The 20,690-nt window shown below is 38.9% G+C and overlaps 1 protein-coding gene across 14 annotated transcripts in view; it reads right to left on the reverse strand.

Annotated features, from left to right (window-relative positions):
- Nucleotides 1–261: 261 nt before the first annotated feature.
- Nucleotides 262–20,690, reverse strand: part of LOC125461815 (fibroblast growth factor receptor 2-like) — a 179,650-nt gene continuing 159,221 nt past the window's right edge. For 6 of the 14 annotated variants that reach the window (XM_059653057.1, XM_059653055.1, XM_059653059.1 and 3 more), the window contains 8 exons: nucleotides 16,441–16,562; nucleotides 15,937–16,047; nucleotides 13,688–13,878; nucleotides 12,731–12,853; nucleotides 9,531–9,601; nucleotides 6,559–6,696; nucleotides 5,289–5,394; nucleotides 292–4,114 (listed from right to left, as the gene is read on the reverse strand). In XM_059653057.1, coding sequence (XP_059509040.1) covers nucleotides 3,950–4,114; nucleotides 5,289–5,394; nucleotides 6,559–6,696; nucleotides 9,531–9,601; nucleotides 12,731–12,853; nucleotides 13,688–13,878; nucleotides 15,937–16,047; nucleotides 16,441–16,562 — 1,027 coding nt within the window. In that variant the 3' untranslated portion in view covers nucleotides 292–3,949. Of the gene's footprint in view, nucleotides 4,115–4,573; nucleotides 4,608–5,288; nucleotides 5,395–6,558; nucleotides 6,697–9,530; nucleotides 9,602–12,730; nucleotides 12,854–13,687; nucleotides 13,879–15,936; nucleotides 16,048–16,440; nucleotides 16,563–20,690 lie in introns of all 14 variants that reach the window. The other 8 variants (XM_059653060.1, XM_059653062.1, XM_059653053.1 and 5 more) reach the window with 7 other exon arrangements.

Below are 20,690 nucleotides of genomic sequence, written 5' to 3' on the forward strand. Positions count from 1 at the left end.
TGTGCTAATGTTTGCTTTCAAATTACTACAATGACCTCTAGTATATAATCAGCCAAATAGCCTTTTGACTTGTGTATCTTGGTACTACAAGTCAATCTACCACCTGTAACATTTTGTAAATATACCCTAGAAAATACTTGACGATGTTTTCTTGACTTGAATGAACAAAGTTCTTGTGTTCAACACCATAATTTTCTTATCTTGGAGTACAAATGATGAGGTTAACACCCATATTCAAACAAACTCAATACTTCTATTCCTAAGCAACTACCCATTTCAAAACAGCTAGATGACAGATAGCTAAGTTTCAATTTATTACTTTTTATTAGTGGCCAAACACTTAATACAAAGGCTGCTATTTTCAGTGTGGGCTTAGAATATTTTATTGTCTCCTTTAAGGTCTCTCAAATTATCAGCATCAACAAAATACAAAACATTTAAATACCTCCGTGCTGGTCAACAATTTTACAAGAACACTTCTGGGAAGAAAAACTATAAACATTTAAATTAAGTGGACGTGGCTCTTGGCTTTTAAAAGCAAATTAACCTAGGTAAAAGTTTTTGGTTACATTTTCTTTTTGCTTTAAAGAAATGTGCCCAACAGCATTCAAGGAAACAAAAACAGTATAATATAGAAGCAAATCTTTCATATAAACAAATCATTTACAGCCTTGACTAGGCTCTTAATTATTTGAAAAACTGTAACAACAAAATAGAAATTTTTTGTAAAAAAATTCAATAAATTAGATATACACTGTATTATGAATTTCATGCACAAATCTGAACATTATGACACAAAGGATTGTAAATGCTTTATAAAAATATACAAAGTACTGGAATGTAGAAAAGAGTGAACAAAGCTCTTTCTCATGGAAGCAAAGCAGCTATTCTACAGTTTGGTCTTGCTGGTTTCCTGCCCCTCACAACATATTACATCATCTAATTTGTTCATGGATCTTGATCGAGGCAAACAGATCTCACATTGTTGTTTCTTCTCCTTACTCCACTTTGACACAATAATTTAGAAGAAAATGCTGGATTATATCTATCATTATTTTGAGTTGGTAATGTTTTGCTTTCACTGAACTGGCAAGTTTTCGTAGCTGAACTGAACAAGTAACATGCTGTGTCATGTATGAAAAATTATCAACTGGCTCACATTTAATCTAAATGAGAACACCTATAATTTATAGTAACATAGTACCTCTTTTGGCAAAGGTGATCAAATTTGGATAGCTGTTTGCTTTTTTTTAAAGTGCACTTTAAAATCTTGATCCAGAAATAAGTCATACTTACAGCAATCAGAAGTGGAGATGACAAGTGGAGATTATTCAAGCTGAATGCATGTTATTTAGAACTTAGAAAAATGCAAACAATTTTTCCAATCTTGACAAACCTAGGTTAATGGCTGAAAGCAAGAAGTATACTTTTCAGGGCAATGAACAAGGTCTGGTTTGCACAATAACTCAAAATATTATCCTGGAAATCTGGCCCACTTATCCACTAATAATTAGCAGAATATCCTTACTCAAGTATATATTATTTTAGTAAATGAATGCAAGATCAAAAGCATTTTGTTTTAGATATTAGAGAAATTTGAAAAGGGCACATTAATGCTTGGTCCTGAGTACACAGAAGGTGCTTTCTGTCAATTGAGGTCATACATGTTGTGTTCTCTAAAATGTGATGACCTGCAAAGGTATTCTTATTCCACCGGCCATTTTGGCACCACTGGAAAGCTCACTACTGGAGGTAATAAAGTGGGCATACATTTCTAATGTAAAAAAAAACAGCTTTTTTCGGATATTACAATGCTGGCAAACAATGGAAGTAATTGTTCAGGGCACTTGGATGGCCCGGAACATTCACATCAACGATACTGCATCTTATTTAATAAAACATGACATAACATGTATCCATCCTATAAATCAGATTCAACTTATTTGAATATAATGTCAAGCAATACCAGTTATGCAAAATGACAGCGACGTATCACATAACATTCCTTAGTCTTTATAATTTTATCAATTCTGCTGGGTTTTGTTTTTACTTCACAACAGGCTTGAAATATTAGCAATGTGTCTCAATTTCAGACAGCTAGTCATTTAAATATTGTTGGAGTTTTAAAAAGGGACCAGTTTTGGACCTTAATATTTTGGTCAATGAACAATTTTTTTTCCCAAGATAATCTTAAGTCGCACAAGCTTGCATCTCAATGGTTAAACCAAAAACACATTAACATTCAGTTAATGTTACATGTTTGAAAGTGTACAAGAAGTTAGATCATCCATATCAAAATAATCAGACAAGGTAATTCTGTATGTCCAATAAAGTACACATTCAGCTTGTCACAATGTGAAAAAATTCTAATGGTAACTTTCCATTTCTAAAAGTGGCCCATTGTACAACTATTCAAATAAAACATTCAGATTTGTTGCTGCTAACATGACCTAATATGCCAAATAGGACCAAACGGGAACTCAATCTGCAGCAATGCACTTGTGAATTTCCTTAACCCACTGTTGTTAGGGTCAAATCAAATACATTCAGGTCAATTAAGGCTGTTTTCTGCTCCAATACCACCGGCGGCCATGCTGTCAATAAGAACGAGAATCACGATGTTGCTGCAGCTGGGTGGCCATCACAGCATGCGATAAGGTAACTAACCATTTAGAGAAACAAAAGAATCATGAACTGGAAAAAAAAAGACTTCTGAGAAGTTTTGAGCACATAGGAAGTGAAAGGCAACATTCACTTGGCATTCCTCCCGTAAAGAATTTTGGCAACTTACTGACACTGCCACCATAACAAAGTTGTACCTGGGGATGGAGGTGACATTGGCAGTAAGAAGGGGCACGGTTCTTCATCCTTCTCAATACACCACAATCATCGATATTTATTCACACATTTCTGCGAGGAAGGGACCGATGGGAATATTGTAGTTGAGGCAAAAATGAGAAAGTTACTTGTCACCCAAGCTCCCCCATGACCTCAACCCTTGTTCATCATTAGCAAGATGTAGGAAAAGCAGCTATCGTATCCAAATCAAGGTCATAAGTAATTTTCTTATGAACTGCTAAATTTGTACGTTAGCTTGTGTTCAAACCCAACACGTTACAATTTGAAAATATTAATAAGACATGTCATACCTGTGCAAAACCTCAACTGAAACTCTATCTGCAGCTTCCTACCACATTTTTCTGGACAGTCAACTAATTAAGCAAAGCAATGAAAACATCCATTCCATTGTGCTTTACAGGTCAGTCTATGCGCTGGCTAGCAAAAGCTACACAAAATACAAGAAACATCAAAGATTAATTGTTTTAATTGTTGCTGTTAAATACCAAATCAGTTAAATAAATTATTATTCCCTGAAAACAAAGAATATTTTAAGTGTCCTGACAATGTTTCATAACTGAAGTGCTAGGAATCGCTGCAGAAGCAGTTTTCAAAAGCGATTAACTGACAAAAGTTGCTTTCATTTTTGATTGCAATAGACTCACCTTTATATCCATACAAAAAATAATTCACTGTAAATATATATAATATATATATATTTATACATATTTGGGTATATTTACATTATAGCCAGCACATATTTTGACTCTGAAGTTTTATGCTGGATAAATTTTCCAATATTACAAAATTAACAATCTAGGCAAAACTTCTTACTTCAAGTCTTGCCTAAAGTCCAAACAGTAATGGAATGAAAATTGGCCTCTACGCCAAAGCAACATTTTGGTCTTAAAACTTATTCTGTCTTCCTTAGCAACAAAATATATTCAGTTGCACAGTTTCTCCGTGAACAATCTGTTCCAGTCCTTGTTTTGCATTGCTTCTGTAATAACCATACCAAACGTTCCGTTCTGGGGCCCCCAGGTTTCACGAAGATACGTTTGAAAGAAGGATGGCCACACAAAGTCAATTTTGCAAATGATGGCTTTTTCATTCAGGTTTTAACAGTGCCATTCATGCGTGGTTGATATTTTGACAGGCATGGTTCACTGGGCATAGGATCAGAGAACACAGAGTCATCTCCCGATGAGCAAGAACTTCTTGTATCAGGATAACTGGGTGAATACTGTTCTAGAGGTGCAGAAAGGTCCAAATAATCCTGCCAATAGAATGGTGGAGATTTGTTAAAATTATGTGATGTAATTTACATTCTTGACAACACACTTTCAGAGAATCAAATTTTAGTAGGTTAATTAGGTTAAAACCAAAATAAATGTATCTAGGTGCCATAAGGCATTAGCATAGTTACTGAGAAGTTAATATAGGTTATATTTAACCTATAACTCCACCTAGTGAAGCGATAAATACGTTAAGATAATGTAGAAAAAAAAATCCCATTACAGTCCTATGTGCTTGCTTCATTTTGATTTTGAAATGTTATTGACCAAAAATTGATTTGCTCAAAGTACCCAAAGCGCATTAGGTTAAAATCAGAGATTTCTTATATGTGTTGTTATCTGCTCAAGCTACACAATATTCCAAAATGTGACAACATCAAAGAACAGGACTGCAAATTTAAACGTCCAGCAAATGCTCATTTCAATCCAAAATCTCCTACCTGAAATATTTGCCACAAGTTTCGATAGGTCATGCTGTAAACATAAACCCCATTAACATAATATGTGGCAGAGGAGCAGACTTCATGTCTGAACTACTATTAACATGCAAACAGTATCTAGCTCATGAGTACAATAATAAGCTACATACTCAAGATTTAATATTAAAACTATGTTTGCTAAGAGGTCAACGTTGTAGCATAAAAGCTACTGTTAAATTTATAATTAGCTTCGGACTTGAGATTTTTAAAAAGTCTGATGACAAGAACACAAATTCTATACTTTTGCTTTCTTCACCAACAAACAATAGTAAGAGATCTTCTCCAAATCAAGTGGACAGATTTTCAGCGCAGTCTACGCCAAAGGTCACTACAAAGCTGTTCATCAGTCATGAACAGGCCAATATCATTGTGATCATCAGCTGGAAATCATCTCTTTTTGTCGTCCTTTGATGTCACTTGAGAAAGACTACTGATTGTTGGTGCAATTAGTTGGCATCAATAAAATGTTTTTCTTCAAACAGTGAGTCTTCATTTGATCAAGATTGTTGTCTCACAGTGAAGGCTGCACGGTTTATAATGCATTATTCATTAGGTTTAAAAAAAAACTGCTTTTGCTGAAGTTATAATATTTATAGGCAAAACATGCGTAAAGGGCACTAATTCATGATAAATTGTGTTAGCTGAATATTGCAATCAAGTATTACTGTAAGCTTACCGCACTAGACGTTAATGTGAGAATTCGGTCCAAATCTTCAACTAGCTGTTTAAAGGTTGGTCTTTGTGAAGGGATAGCATGCCAACAATCGCGCATCATCATGTACCTACAGCAAAGACAAGAATTGGATTCTTCTCACATCATACTACTTTGCAGTTAAATTGGTAAAACAATTATAATACAAATAGTAATTCTTTTTTCCTCTGTTGCTTAGCAATTTTCTGTAATGCAGCCACAGATTTTTGCAATGCAATCACAAGTCAAATCATTGTGTAAAGAATAATGGTTAGGTTTTTTTTTACATTTCTAATCAGTCATCAACTTTCAGTGATCAAAAATGTCTGTGGTTCCAAGCCTTTTAACCTAGATTTTAGCGTCCAGGGAGATTTTCAGACAAGTGTACTATTGGCAAGTAGCCCGAAGAAAGGAAAAATGCATTTGGATTCCTCTGAAATTTAGAAGTAAAAAATCCCATCAAGCGCATTTTATTTTGCATCTTGAGAAATTGTCAGCTTTAAATTGAGTATCAGAATACAGTTTAAGGATTGCTAATAATCGGTGATGCCAAGTCACTGTTTATGATATATAATAACTTTGTTATTTAGCACGTGAACCAAGATCTGGGTGAGGTGCTCCAAGGTTTTTGCAGGCTAATTACCATGAACAATACAAAAAAAGAGCTGTTACTCCCTGCTGAATGTTTCCAGAGGTTGAAGGTTTGATTCTTGGGTGTAGTTTAGGCACTTGCAGCATGAGTAATCTTAGTTAAATGGGTCACCATTAGGTGTGGTCTGCATTTTCCTAAATACTACCTAAACACCCAAATATAATTGCAGATCAAGATACCGCCTTAAGGTGTCAGCCACAGGTCTTTGCCTTTTGCTGAAGGATAGTACATTTCAAACAATATTCTGAAATTGTCACTCTTGGAACTATCATTTGTGTAATAGAATGTTAAACTTCCGAACATGCCAGTAACTTTTTTAAGCTTTCAAATTTACATTGTCATTAGAAGTTTTGAATTCACAAAAGCATTGCTAGCTTTTCTAATTTTGGCACAAGCATTACTCTTAACTGTTCCAAAAATCAGGTGTAACAGTCCCATACAGAAAAAACCTCCTTCTGTTTATCTCTGGTCCCCAGTGCCCACTATGTGCTGATGGTACGAACATGGGTGAGAAGTATAAAGATACCTGGGCATGCAACCTTTGGGCCACTGACTTCTGTTATATTTGATAGTTATGACATACAAACAGTATTACAAACTCACAGGTCATTAGTACAGTTGGCTGGTTTGTCCATCCTGTGACCTTCCTTGAGAAGTTTGAAAAGTTCTTCAACTGGAATGCCTGGATATGGCGATCCTCCCAAGGTAAATATTTCCCACATCAGCACACCGAACGACCACCTGCAATATTAACAAGTATCAGCAAGAGTTTCCAGCATGTTCATTTGCTTCCACCTTGCCTTTCTTTGTTTTCACCTTCTCCACAATGTTCATCCCTCACTTTGACTGTACTGAAGGCAGTGACTTATGGTGCAATACCATTCTACAGACACTCTCTCAAAATATCTCAACACCTCATCTAGTAAGCTTTTCTCCCTGAGTTATATTTTAGAATCTAATTTGCAGTCATTCAATGTGTATTTTATGATGAGGATAACCATCTAATGACTGACTGGCAATAACAGACAAGAGGTGGGGCCGACGCAGGAGGTCTTGCCTTGGAGTGCTGCAAGCCAAAGGCCAACAGCAATTTCACTGGGAGTAGTAGTGCATTTGGGAGGAGGTGGAGGTGTTGCACACTGGATTAGGATTTGGAAATTGTTTGGTAGCTTCACTGAAGTTAAGCTGGCGGAGGGACATGGCACTTTCTACTGCTGGTTAACTCCTGGAAGCAGCAGGATGAGCTGTTAGTCTTGGCCTCAACTGATCTACTGGACAGTAGGTCACTTAATCTATTCCAGCTGCTGGTAAATTTCCAAAGGTGCAGGGGAAGGAAGGAGTGGGGGCTAGGGCGGTTCCCTGCTAGGTTTAAACTGCACACTGCACCATCCCCCCCAACATCTTCAAACACACCAGCAGACAGGGCAATTTAATTCCAATCCAAGAGATCAATAATGTATTGGCTGAAACTTAGAGACGTTCAGACCATTTCCATTGTCCATTCGGATACCCGGGAATAGCAAAAGCACCATAGATCAGTGACTGAAACCTAGAAATTCCTGCTCTCCTTTATGCAGTATCACACCACGATGCTTTATGCACTGTGACCACCAAAGTAGACTAGTTACTGATTGAGTGTTTCATGATTTGACAGCTTGGCCATGTTACTGATGATTCTAATGCTCATATTTTCACTAAGAAAGCCAAATTACAATTTTACTTAAGAAAATTTGGTGTCTAGTTACATTGCCTTCCTTCGTTAACACTAACAGAACTTGGCATTTGCATTTTTATTAAACAGCAAATGAGTCTCACTGGAGTTTTAAGCCTCAGCCAGGCATGATTCCTTTTGTTTTAAAAAAATCTGGCACAGATCAACTTGATATCCCACCTCCTCAGCGAGTTATGTAGGTTTCAGGGTTTTATAAACTACAGGGCTTGCTGACCTTCCAGATCAGATGAGAAGCTACTGAGCTCTTCAATGTGAAATCCATAGATTAGCATGTGTAGATTGCTGACAGGATGAGCACATGCTGCTCAGGCAACAAATCCTTTGTCGGACCTATGTCTGCGAATTTCAGTAAAGCCTTCTACAGTTACCAAGCTAGCTTACAATTTATCAATGTGCCTCAAAGTTAGGAAGATTAGTAACAGTGTCGTCAATCTCTGTTGATTGTTAATCCAGAGACCCAGGTAATATCCTGTGTACCCAAGTTCAAATGCTGTCATGGCAGATGGTGGAATTTTACTGTAATTAAAATCTGGAATTAAGAGTCTAACGATAAGCATGAACCCATTGCCAATTGTCAAGGAGAACCCCTCCGATTCACTAATGTCCTTTAGGGAAGGAAGCTGCAACCCTTACCTGGTCTGACCTACATGTGACTCCAGACCCACAGCAATGTGGCTGACTCTTAATTGCTCCCTGGGCAATTTTGGACGGGTAATAAATGATAATCTAAATCATTGACACCCTCATACAGTGAATGGATATAGAAAAGGAAGATCCAAAGTGAACATCTTTCACTACACAATACTTTGGATGTATCTCTTTTCATGCTTCTGATCTCCATATCCCTCAAGGTGCTCTGCTGAGGCCTCGATACAGCACTGTAACTCTTGTTTAGTTAGGTGACTGAACAAATGTTATCTCCCTTTTCACAATGAGAAAACCATTGGCGAATTGCATGGAGGCAGCAATGGGGCTTCAGTTTCTGGGTACAGAGCCAGGGAGGTACCCATGTTCCCTCTTTTCAAGAAAGCTTCTCCCGTCTTGCTTTAATCAAGCACTTGACAGGCTAGTGACAGGCTTTCCCACCAAGCACTCTGCAGGGCAAGTCCTTCCTGGGATGAAGCAGCCAGCAATCACAGGTATGTAACACCACTGAACAGCACATGACAAAAGAGGCAGTGGCAGGCACACACACAGGCATTCCTCTCTCACATACCACTCAGTCACCCACCGGGACTTCGGGCTTGGTTACAAGGATGGGAGTTGGGGGTCAGGGGTGGATGCTCAGTCCCTTTCCCCAGAGTTCTGATGCTGGATCTGAATGAGTTTGCCTTTCTCCGGTAAAGACTGCGAGCAGTCATGCACGGCAGGCTTGCTGCATGGCAATGCCCTCTCCCAATACTCAGTAAACAGCACTGGTGGCAGGATGAGCGGGCACTGATCACGTAAGGGCTTCAACTGGTGGCGTTCCTGCTGCAGACACAATTGAGGCAGAGACAGAGTGGCAGTGAGTTCCCCAGAAAGCAGGATAAATGATTCTGCTCCCAGGATAAAGGGTTTAAGATACCATTAAAGAGAAAGATCATTCCATAGTGCTGGAATTGTTTATCTAAAATAATTTTCAATAATTTAATCGTGCGTATCAGTCTCTGATGAGTTAATCAGAATATTTATCAATATTATGATATTATCATTTTTCATTATTTACAAAACTGCATGGAAAGAAATCAGCAGAATGTGTGTCAATTACATATATTCGGGCAGAATGGACAAATGTCTGGAGTAAATAGATTATTAAAAGGAAGAAAACACATTTTTATTTGGTGGAGTCATCAGTACTTACACATCACTTTGGTGGGTGTAGACTCTGTCAAAAAGAGCTTCTGGAGCCATCCATTTCACTGGCAGTCGACCCTAGGGCGCACAAAAAGTTTATAATCAAAAATCAAAAGCATTTAAGCAATACAAAACGGAATTATTGCAAAATTAGACTTAGGCCAGTTAGGAGTGAAATCAGGTGGAACTTAACCTGCAGGAAGGCCAGTGGATATCTTAAATATATGCCAAAAGGCCAAGAATGCTAGATTAAATACTCAAGTCTAAGACTGAAATATTTTTGTGAAAAAATGCGTGTTAAAGAACTTACACCAATGGTAGGGAAATAGATGGGAGGTGCAAATCCGCTAACTTAATTCAGAACACTCCGATTGAAGGTCTACTATGCTATCTTAGAGCTAATTCGTTCAACAGGTCAGGAGCAACAGCTAACAGCCCTTTTGTCAAGAGAATTTAGGCAGAGTTGAAGAGGATGCTCAGATGGGAGCATATATAGGGCCTAGCACAGTTAATCAATCCCAAAATGCCAGTCACAGTTCCCTGTGGAGAAAGGTTTATTTTCCTGCTTTGATCTTCTCTGCTCACTAAAGCCTTCGTCTCAGAGATTCCGACAGCACAGCAGGCTTGGTGCCTCTGCTGTGTGCCTCAATAGGTTTGGGTCACCTGCCCCAATTACTCCAATGATGCTGTCCCTGCAGTTTGTGGCAGGGTCATGGCAGGGGCAAAGCAGCTTGCAGAAGTCTACTTCATCACTCGTATTAGCAATTGTAAAAAAATTCCAGCTTTTAAAAGGTACCCAGAGTGTATACTTATTTTAATATTTTAAAATGGATATTCACGTCCCATTTCTCAATCAATTTCACAGAGGAGAGAAGACTTACCACTTACTCTAAGACATTGTTGCAGTGACACATCCAGTCAATTTGTGGATCACAGCAGCCAATTTATTCATAACGTGGTCTGTTTTAGTGGCAATCGTCAATGAATAATATTGTGTAGGAAGCTGACGGAATGCTAATGTTTATCTTTAAATATGATCATGGATCTTTATGTCAATTTGAATGGGTTGATGTTTTATTTGAAAGATGGCCTATTTGGCCCAGCAGCATTCTCTGAGTACTACACCGAGGCACCAACTGAATTTTATAATCAAGCATCTGGGAATGGACTTTAACCACAATTTTTGATGAAAGGGACAGATTGCTATCAGTGGGCCAAGGCCAACACCCTACATTGTGGGTAACCCAGCTTAAATGTGTTTTTCTCCCTTCAACTAATCTGTTACCTCCATTTGCCATCCTCAGGGTGATGCAATTACATGGAGTGCTCTCTCATTGTAGATAGTAGCTTCTGCCATATTTACATCGATCCTAAAACTACTTCAGTCACAGATTATACCTAAAGCACCCTCCAACCCAAGCCCCACTGGAGTTTAAAGTCAGCAGGACAGATCTCATTTGCAGTGTCCAAGTTGCTGCTTTGCATACAATGACAACCCATATCTGCTGACTGCAGGAAATCCTAAAGCACCCCGGTTAAAATTCCACCCCTCCCCCCACCCAACCTCACCTGTTTAACCCATGTACTCTCAATGGTTCGACTGCTCCTTTTCTTCTGCCACTTATCACAACAACCATTATTGAACAACAGCAAGTCCTGTTTGAGCCTCAGGAGTAAGAACTGTTGGCTTATTATTTTTATTAAAAGATATTCTAAAACATTTACAGATAGTAGGAACTGCGGATGCTGGAGCATCTGAGATGACAAAGAGCTGGATGAACACGGCAGGCCAAGCAGCAGAGGGGCAGGAAAGCTGACGTTTTGGGTCTGGATGTTTCTTCAGAAATGGGGGAGGGTTTATCCACCTTCCATCATCGCCTTCCCCTCCTCTCTATTTATTTCAGCTCCCTTCCCCTCCCCCATTTCTGAAGAAGGGTCCAAATCCGTAATATCAGTGTTCCTGTTCCTCTGCTGCTGCCTGGCCTGCTGTGTTCATTCATTCTAAAACATTGCCTTGTTATGGTAATCTATGACAGATTTGGTGTTTGCTGATATGAAAATACAATATGCTTGAGCAAAAACAAGAGAAAAAAGTGCAACGTGCAGTCAGATTGTCTACTGAAGCTAAACTATTAACTCTTACCCCACTCAACTATTTATCTCCAATTTCATACAGTCATGATCCCAACCTAAATGGATATGATGTTTAGTTTGTTTGGACTGCACACTGTTAGGTGCACATAAAACATCAACAGGTATAACCAAGGCAGAAACTAATCATGGGAGAATCCACACTGAGGATGAACTATTATTACATAATCCTGCAGAAGGCAAACTGAGGTACGGGTTTAGTTGAAGCAAGAAAACAACATTAAGCCTAACCACTTACAATGTCATGTGTCAGCCTTGACTTACTGATGGCAATCTCTCCATTCAGACAGTTCAGCAAAATACCAAAGAAGTATTGCAAATCAAATGTACGTAAGGAGTAAAACAGGTCAGTACAGTTTTTTCTACGTTACTATAAAGTAGCCAAAACAGTTGTGTAAGGCAGTGTAATAAAGGAGGTTTTAATTCAATAGTCTATAGATTTCATCAGAGAACTGGTCAAGTGAAACTACACGGTAATAAAAATGACTATAAATACGACAATCACTATTTCAGTGACCTTGGTGGCAATTTGGCAGGCATTCTGGCTTCAGCTGAATTAAAAATTGCAATTGATTCTACATAACCTCTTTACAATTTTGCAGGCGTGCAGCCATGCTTGAAAGATGTGGAGAAAAAGTCCAAAACAGGAGGTATTTAACATTTTCCTTAATAATCCACCGGAGAGAAACTGAGACTTTGGTAATTTAGCAATCTTTCGTGGTCACCTCTCTGAATATATCCCTCTTCAACAAAACCAAAAGGAAAATGTGTTCTTAAGTAACATCTTCTGACAGAAGTTAACGTACTCCTTCTGAGTACAGAAACACTAACGGGGGTGAAATTCTTCCTGTTCATACTCATCAGGAGAATTTCACCACTGACCTCTGCATGGTACCTCCCAGACTGGCTGGTGGGATGATTCAAATGAAGAAGTTACCATGCAGAAAACTGCAGAGAATAAATCTATCCCCAGTGCGCTTGATGCTAAAATGAAAACCGTAAAACGGTTAAAGCAGCAAAATGCCACATTTATTGTACAGACAAAATGAAACTCACATTTGTAGTCTTTTTGTAGTAGTCAATATTGTGGACATCGCGAGCCAGTCCAAAATCAGCTATTTTCATTACATTATTTTCTGTAACAAGAACGTTTCGAGCTGCCAAGTCTCGGTGAATGCACTGCAATGAAAAGAAAAAGTTGACTTAATGTCAGAAAGCAAGGCCTAGAAACTTGGTGCTGCGTGCTGGTTTCTCAGGCCAAAGTAGTGGGATGTGGAAAAACAAAGGCTACAAACAACATTGAGTACAAGGGTAAGGGTGCGGAATGACATGTGATGCAGGATGTAGGATTGTGAAGGACAAGAATTAGTGGAAACACATTTTACAATAAAGGAATTTATTATTTTAGTGGTAAGTAGTAGTTGTGTGGCTCTTTAAAAAGTAAGAACCTCATCTCCTTTTCTTGGACTGCTGATTCAGTCCCATAGTTTTGCAACCTTGTACCTTTTCAGAAGCTTCTACTAAGCTACGAATTCAATTAGGATTAGTTTTCAAAGCATGCATTGTCAATGAGAATTAGGCCAAAATTAGTGTGCAGCTAATGCCAGTAAGACAACCATTTCAGTTTTGCCAGACTAGATTCAAATACTAGTCTCTCAGATGATCGGTAATGATTGGAGCCTGTGGCTGTGTAAAATAAAGTATCAGAGCAACAAATAAAAAGTCTTCCATCTTTTCCTCACTTTCCAAGTTTTAGCAAGAAACTATGGACAATTTGAACAGCACAATAATACCATTCCAGTCTTCAGGGTTAACAGTTTTGATAAAAAATATTTGCCCCCTCATAATATTTAAAGTAGTTTGATGCAGAGGCTTGCTGTCCTAATAGTTGTGATAATGAGGTGAAGATCTAGATTACACAGGAAAACAAACTTTGTAAATTTATAAATCATCTATGTAATATTTGCATACATTTGTAATTCAATGCACTTTGTCCTTTTCAAGGCTACATACCTTTTGTGAAGCCAAGTATTCCATGCCCCTTGCCACTTGATAAGTGCAGGATACGAGATCTTTGAAAGTTAACTGTTCATCAGATACACGGTTTACATCAAAAGTATACTCCATACCAGGGGGTCGCCTTGCACGCAGATACTCACGCAGGTTGCCTTTGGCTGTGAATTCTACAATGACGTACAACGGACCTGCACGGAACAGGTATCATGATAAATAACCACACAAAGAATATACATGCATAAGCACACTCAATACCCGGTACCTCATACTCAATGGAAAAAGATCCAAACACACTACTCTGAGATAAGCAAGAACTGCAGACGCTAGAGTCAGAGATAACAAAGTGTGGATCTGTAGAAACACAGCAGGCCAGGCGGCATCAGAGGGGCAGGAAAGTTGACATTTCAGGTCGGACCCTTCTTCAGAAATTTTGTGCTTCTCCGATGCTGCCTGGCCCACTGTGTTTCTCCAGTTCCACACTTTGTTATCTCAATTACACTACTCTTTTAGCATTAGGGTACTAAAAATACAAACTGACTGAGATTAAAAGGCAAACTGGGATAGGAGCCATACTTTACCGGACCCCATGAATAATTTAAATTGATTTTTGCCTAATTAAACCAAATTCATTATGGTTGGTCAGGAGATGAGCATTAGCTTATGCAGTACATTGAAACTACTTCTTTTCTCCCCAAAAGCTTCCTATAACTTGTGCCTGAGCCCATGAGGCAAGCCCTGAGAGCTTTAAGAGAACACAAAAATATCAACAATATTTGAAAAAGTTGCATAGTAATTAGGCTTTCTTTCTATTGTACTTCATATAAATTTCACCTGAATTCAGTGGAAGACACTTTCAACTGATTACCCCAAATAGAAATGGAAAACATGAACGCCACATCAAGCTAATTAGCATTTCTATTCTTCCAGAATTCAGTTATTTCCAATGGGTAATTTTTTCTCTTTATCTCTGTGCTGAATCCTATCTTTCGCACTTCAATGGGAATGGACATAAATTGACGTCAATAATATTACAATTATGTAAGTAGTTGTTACAGGACTGGGTCTTTAACTTACAGTGAAACAAAGGGGATCACCTGATTTATTCTGAAGTCTGCCTGGTTTGATTGCTAGAAATTAAGAGAGGATCAAATTGTCTTACTGAGAAGGCGCATGATGCTTACACTTAATGACAAGGACAAGTACCTGTGTGGTAGACATGTTAACAGTGGATAGACTAATTCTGCAAAGTCTCAGGAAAGTGAAGATTACAAAGGGGACAGCAAGAGTGAGTGAGACACAGAGAGCACACATGAGATTAAGTGAGGCTGCAAGATTTACCTTGCATTTGCTAGAACAAGAATTCTCCAGAAAAACTCACTGTGAAAGACAGTTCAGGAGTTAAACGTTTCCAGGCTGGAAATAGCTTGTATTACTGGGTCAAAATCTTAGAATTCCCTCCCCATCAGTACTGTGGTATTATGTACACCAAATGGACAGCAGTGGCTCAAGAAGGCAGCTTACCACCCCCTCAAGAGCAACGAGGGAAGGGCGATAAATGCTAACCCAGCCAGTGGCACCCACATACCACAAATGAATAGAAAGAAAAAACTGAAAAGTAAATCCTCAGGATCCAAGAGTCATTCTGTTATAATTCTGGGAGAATCAAATGACCTTTTAGAGACAGTATACCCGGCAGTGACTTTTTTGATTGCATTAAAAGTTCTGGTTTTGTAGTTTGAAGGAAAAGTTGTCTGCAAAAACCTTATTTAATAAGGAACCCCTGCAAGTTCAAAATTTTTTCCAAGCAAATCTTGTCATGTCATTAACTATGAGTTTAAATGCTTTCTTAAAAATTAATCGGTCTCTACAGACAGCTTAACAACATGATCATTTTCACATTTTAGAGCAACCAAGGACTGAATTTTACAGGACCTCCTGTTGAGCATGTGAATCTTTCTGTTTTTGTTCCCTCCATGTTTATGACATAATTCTTCAAGAAGGTAAGTAAGTGAACTGTTCTCAACTCTGTGTTGATATCAGAATTTAATCTAGAAAGCGCAATTGTTAGGTACGGTGCTTTGTATAACATTGTTTTGTTCCTCCCTTCATGGAAATTATTTAACCTCCATTTGGTAATGCTAGGAAATCTGCAAAAACCTCTATTCCTCGATAATACCATCTACAGAAACCATGTTATTTCCACTTGTCATGTAGGCTGTGTTCAGCTTGGCTGGTTCACTCCTTACCATCTTGTGTGCAGGCTCCCAGCAAGTTGATTATATTCTTGTGCTTCCCAATCATTTTCATCATTTCCATCTCAGAAACAAGGTCTGAGAGATCTTTTTCTGTGGCATCATCTGAGAAGATTGAATTCAGATATTTCATTTTGGTTAAAATAACGAGTGACTCAACCAATTTAGAAATTAATACAAACGCTACTTCAATTTGGAAGTTGGCTTTGGACTAAAGCCACATTTTATTGATTGTGTTCCTCTTTCACTGATTCAATAATATTCAAAACGCCAAACAGGCCACAATCCTTCTGAAAGTTCCAAAAAAAAATCATATCATTATTTAGTGTAGGAATTCTGAAGTTTGTTAAATTTGATTCCTTGGAGTTTCTTACAAATGTTAATCTAATTAGCCAAAACACCTTTCACATGACAAATAAATTCAGCATTCTGAACCTTTGACCTTTCCTTCAACCTGCAGAAATACGTAAACGTAAAGGTCTAAAATTTGCTCATTACCTTTCAGCATCTTCACAGCCACAGTGATTGGTTCTTTTGGTTTATCTTTGTCAACTCCTACAGCCTCTGCCATCACAACTTGCCCAAAGCAGCCTTCCCCAAGGGGTTTTCCAAGTGTCAGCCTGCACATGACAACAGAAGATTAGCACAGCTGGACTTAAAACATTGTTTTGCTTATAAACCTTCACTTAAATAAAAACTTAAATGGTCTTGCATAGCCAACAGAACAGTGCTCCTTCCATCAATTAGGAGATTTACACAGCACCTTGAATGTTGCCGGAATTTCCCAAAAAGCACAGATGATGTAAGTCATAATATCCACTTAAAGACAGTAGTACTACCATTTTAGTGATCTACAGGTGTACAATTTAAAATAGGCATTAGTGCATTTGGAGGCTCCGTTTAATTTACAATTATATTTTTAAAGTATCAGTTCGCCACTAAATAACCAATTTGCCATAAAGCATGCATCTTTTAATCCTATTCAACACCTAAATTTTACTGAGCCAACATCACTTAAGGTCTGGTAGTTTGTATTGCATTTTTAAACACTGATGTTATACAAACATTGACATTTGCAGGTGGTCAGTTTAAGTTCCACTAGATAGTGTATTTACCAGAATTCTACAATCCTTTCATTGTGCTAGAAATGTGCCCGAGATCTAATAGCTGACTCAAAGCTCTCTTTCATTGCAAGCCTGCTCCACCTATATTAGTGTTAACCACTGTTTTCTTAAATGTTGATGCACTAAAATTTTCCACGTTTAGTACGTCCCCCGAGGCTTCTAAGCAACAAGTAGGTTAACAGACTGCAGCAGTGACCAGAATAATGCAGGCATTAATTGGAGCACTCCGCTTTTTAGAGCCATCTAATTTAATTGAAATACTTGCAGGGAACAAATAGACCAAGAAGACTGCATACTTTGTTTCCCCAAGGAGAATTTTCTCACACCAACTGTACAACTTTAAAATAAGACAAGGTAATTGTTGAAGTACAAAATTATATTCATACTGTTCGAGAAACACATTGTAAGAAGTCAGTCTTCTACCCCACACAATTCTACCTCCCTCCATTTCATCTTGACAGCCATACAAGTGATATTTATTAGATCAGTCACTGACTGAATTGCTACCCAGACATACCTGGTCAGGAATGGAATTTTTCAATCAATATTCAAAACACTCAGTGATTTCAGTGCTCTTATCCTTCTGACAGTACTTAGTGGAGGTGTCAGTGGTTTACTGACTTTGCAGAGTGCTCAGTCTAAGGTCGCGCCCTCGCCCCCAAATGTAGCTGGGGGAGGGTGGAATTTATATATGTCGTTGGCTGGATAGCCCACTTCCCCACTGCTTTTCCATCCATCTAACTTAATTCATTTAAGAATACTTCCATTAGGCTGCCCATCCCCTGGCTCACTCAGGCCTTTAAACAGACAATTATTGCTCTCTTAATACCCTCAATTCTCCACTGCTACCATAACATGCCGGTCAGCGGAAAACAGAAGGGAGCGAGTAGGCTCAATAATAGGCTGAATGTCATCTTTCTGAGCCATAAATGTTTCTGATTCAATGTAGCAAAACAAAAATGAATAGCCTGTGCCAAATATAATTCACATTAAAATTTTTGTTAAAAGATCAAACATATCTTTTTTAAAAAATTGTGAAAGCTGGCATGAAATTGCACTTTCTTAAAGATGTTTGTGATGAAATGCTCGTTTTTTTTTGTCCTACTTCTTCTGTACTGAGCACGCCAGCATTCTTGGTGAAACATAACATTCAGAGCACACTCTGTTCTAAGAGATGTAAGGTTGCAACATTCAATTCTGCCCAAATATAAGGGAGGGGCCTATAGGTCACTCAAACATTTCAGGGGTCACTGAACAGTTAAAAGGACACATTTTATTAGAGGAATGCAGCAGATAAGTGTACTGCTGGGAAGGCAGCTCAACAGCTCGGACTCTTTAAATGGATGCAGTTCGATAGCTCTGTGCTGTTAGAAACACAGGAAATAAGCTCTAGCATTTTGTAGGTGGCTAAGAGTTGGAGTCTGGACTCAAAAGTCATCCTCAGGAACTGAGAAATTGGGAAGGTCACTGGTTTCCAGTTGGGCAAAGCCATGAAAACCTTGGAAGAAGCCCATGAGCAAGATCATTTCAGTTCAGTTGAGATAGAACATAGAACATTACAGCACAGTAAAGGCCCTTCGGCCCTCGATGTTGTGCCGACCTGTCATACCGATCTTAAGCCCATCTAACCTACACTATTCCATGTACGTCCATATGCTTGTCCAATGACAACTTAAATGTACCTAAAGTTGGCGAATCTACTACCGTTGCTGGTTAAATTCTCAAGTATTTTCTTGTTGCAATACAGTGCTCAGAGTCAAAACACAGGGGTTCAGTGAAGTTAGCTGCTGGTGAAGAGCTGGAGTAATGCTTGTGAATGAGTACCGTTGTGCACGTTTGAAGTTCAGGACAGCATGAGCCGTGGACAGGAAGGTGATTGACTAAATCGGAGCATTCAGGCAGTCCAGATCAGAATGGCCCTTGTGAAGGAGATAAGGCCAGATGAGCAAAATTGAAGAATAGCAGCTGCTGAGGTTAGTGAAATTTGAATACTCATCATAACATTAACACTTAAGTCTGGGGTTACTCACAGGTCAGTCGGATCTGCCTGATCATATTTGGTATTTGATGTATGCAGTAGAGTGTTTGAACATAGTATGTTACTTCTGTTTGATTAGATTAGATTCCCTACAGTGTGGAAACTGGCCCTTCAGCCCTTCAAGTCCACACCGCCCCTTGAAACATCCCACCCATCCCAGACCAGACCCATCCCCCTATAACCCACACACCCCCTGAACACTATGGGCAATTTAGCACGGCCAATCCACCTAGCCTGCACGTCTTCGGACTGTGGGAGGTAACCCACACAGACACGGGGAGAATGTGCAAACTCCACACAGACAGTCACCCGAGGCTGGAATCGAACCTGGGTCCCTGGTTCTGTGAGGCTGCAGTGCTAACCACTGTCGCATGTTAATTCTGAGTGTTAACACGGAGCTGTACATGTCCTGTAGGTTGGACAGCAAAATTTATTGTTTGTTCAAAACTGTGGAATTTTGTGCTTTTGTTCTCTTCCTAAGTCCATTGGATATTATTTTTTGACACTTTAAACTGAAGTTCATTCGTTCCGAACCAGCTCATAACATAAAATTGGCAGTCTGGCCTGGGATCATAACAGTTGTATGACATGAAGAGGGGGTAGGAGAAGAAAAGGTGAGCTGGTCATTGGTAAAAGTGGCAATATAGCATCTTCTGTGACAGCCAATACAAGGTTGCAGAATTATTTTCCTTTATTTTCCCCCAGCCTAGGCAAATTACTCAACTTTTAGATTTGTAGGGTCATTCTGCGCTTTCGGAAAGTACTACCTTTGATAGTTGCATTTTACACTATCCAATTTCCTTCTACTTATACTGCATCTAATACTGCCAGAATGATTCCAACTTAGTCCAGGCAGATGAGTTTAAAGCTTTCTAATTTTACTTACAACTTGGCGATTTTAAGCAAAATTAATTTGAAAGATCAGCATGGTTCCCAGAGGCCTTTAGCTCACAGCAAAAATAAAGTATCATTCTACACTATAAGACATAGGAGTGGAAGTAAGGCCATTCAGCCCATCAGGTCCACTCTGCCATTTAATCATGGCTGATGGGCATTTCAATTCCACTTCCCTGCACTCTCCCGTAGCCCTTAATTCCTTGTGAGATCAAGAACTTAATCGATCTCTGCCTTGAAGACATTTAACGTCCTGGCCTCCACTGCGCTCTGTGGCAATGAATTCCACAGGCCCACCACTGTCTGGCTGAAGAAGTGTCTCCTCATTTCCGTTTTAAATTTACCCCCTCTAATTCTAAGGTTGTGCCCATAGGTCCTGGTCTCCCCGCCTAATGGAAACAACTTCCCAGCGTCCACCCTTTCTAAGCCACACATTATCTTGTAAGTTTCTATTAGATCTCCCCTCAACCTTCTAAACTCTAATGAGTACAATCCCAGAATCCTTAGCCATTCATCATATGTTAAACCTACCATTCCAGAGATCATCTGTGTGAATCTCCGCTGGACACGCTCCAGTGCCAGTATGTCCTTCCGGAGGTGTGGGGCCCAAAATTGGACACAGTATTCTAAATGGGGCCTAACTAGAGCTTTATAAAGTCTCAGAAGCACATCACTGCTTTTATATTCCAACC

This window comes from Stegostoma tigrinum, chromosome 20, assembly GCF_030684315.1.
Source record: "Stegostoma tigrinum isolate sSteTig4 chromosome 20, sSteTig4.hap1, whole genome shotgun sequence".
NCBI classification, from domain to species: Eukaryota; Metazoa; Chordata; class Chondrichthyes; order Orectolobiformes; family Stegostomatidae; genus Stegostoma; species Stegostoma tigrinum.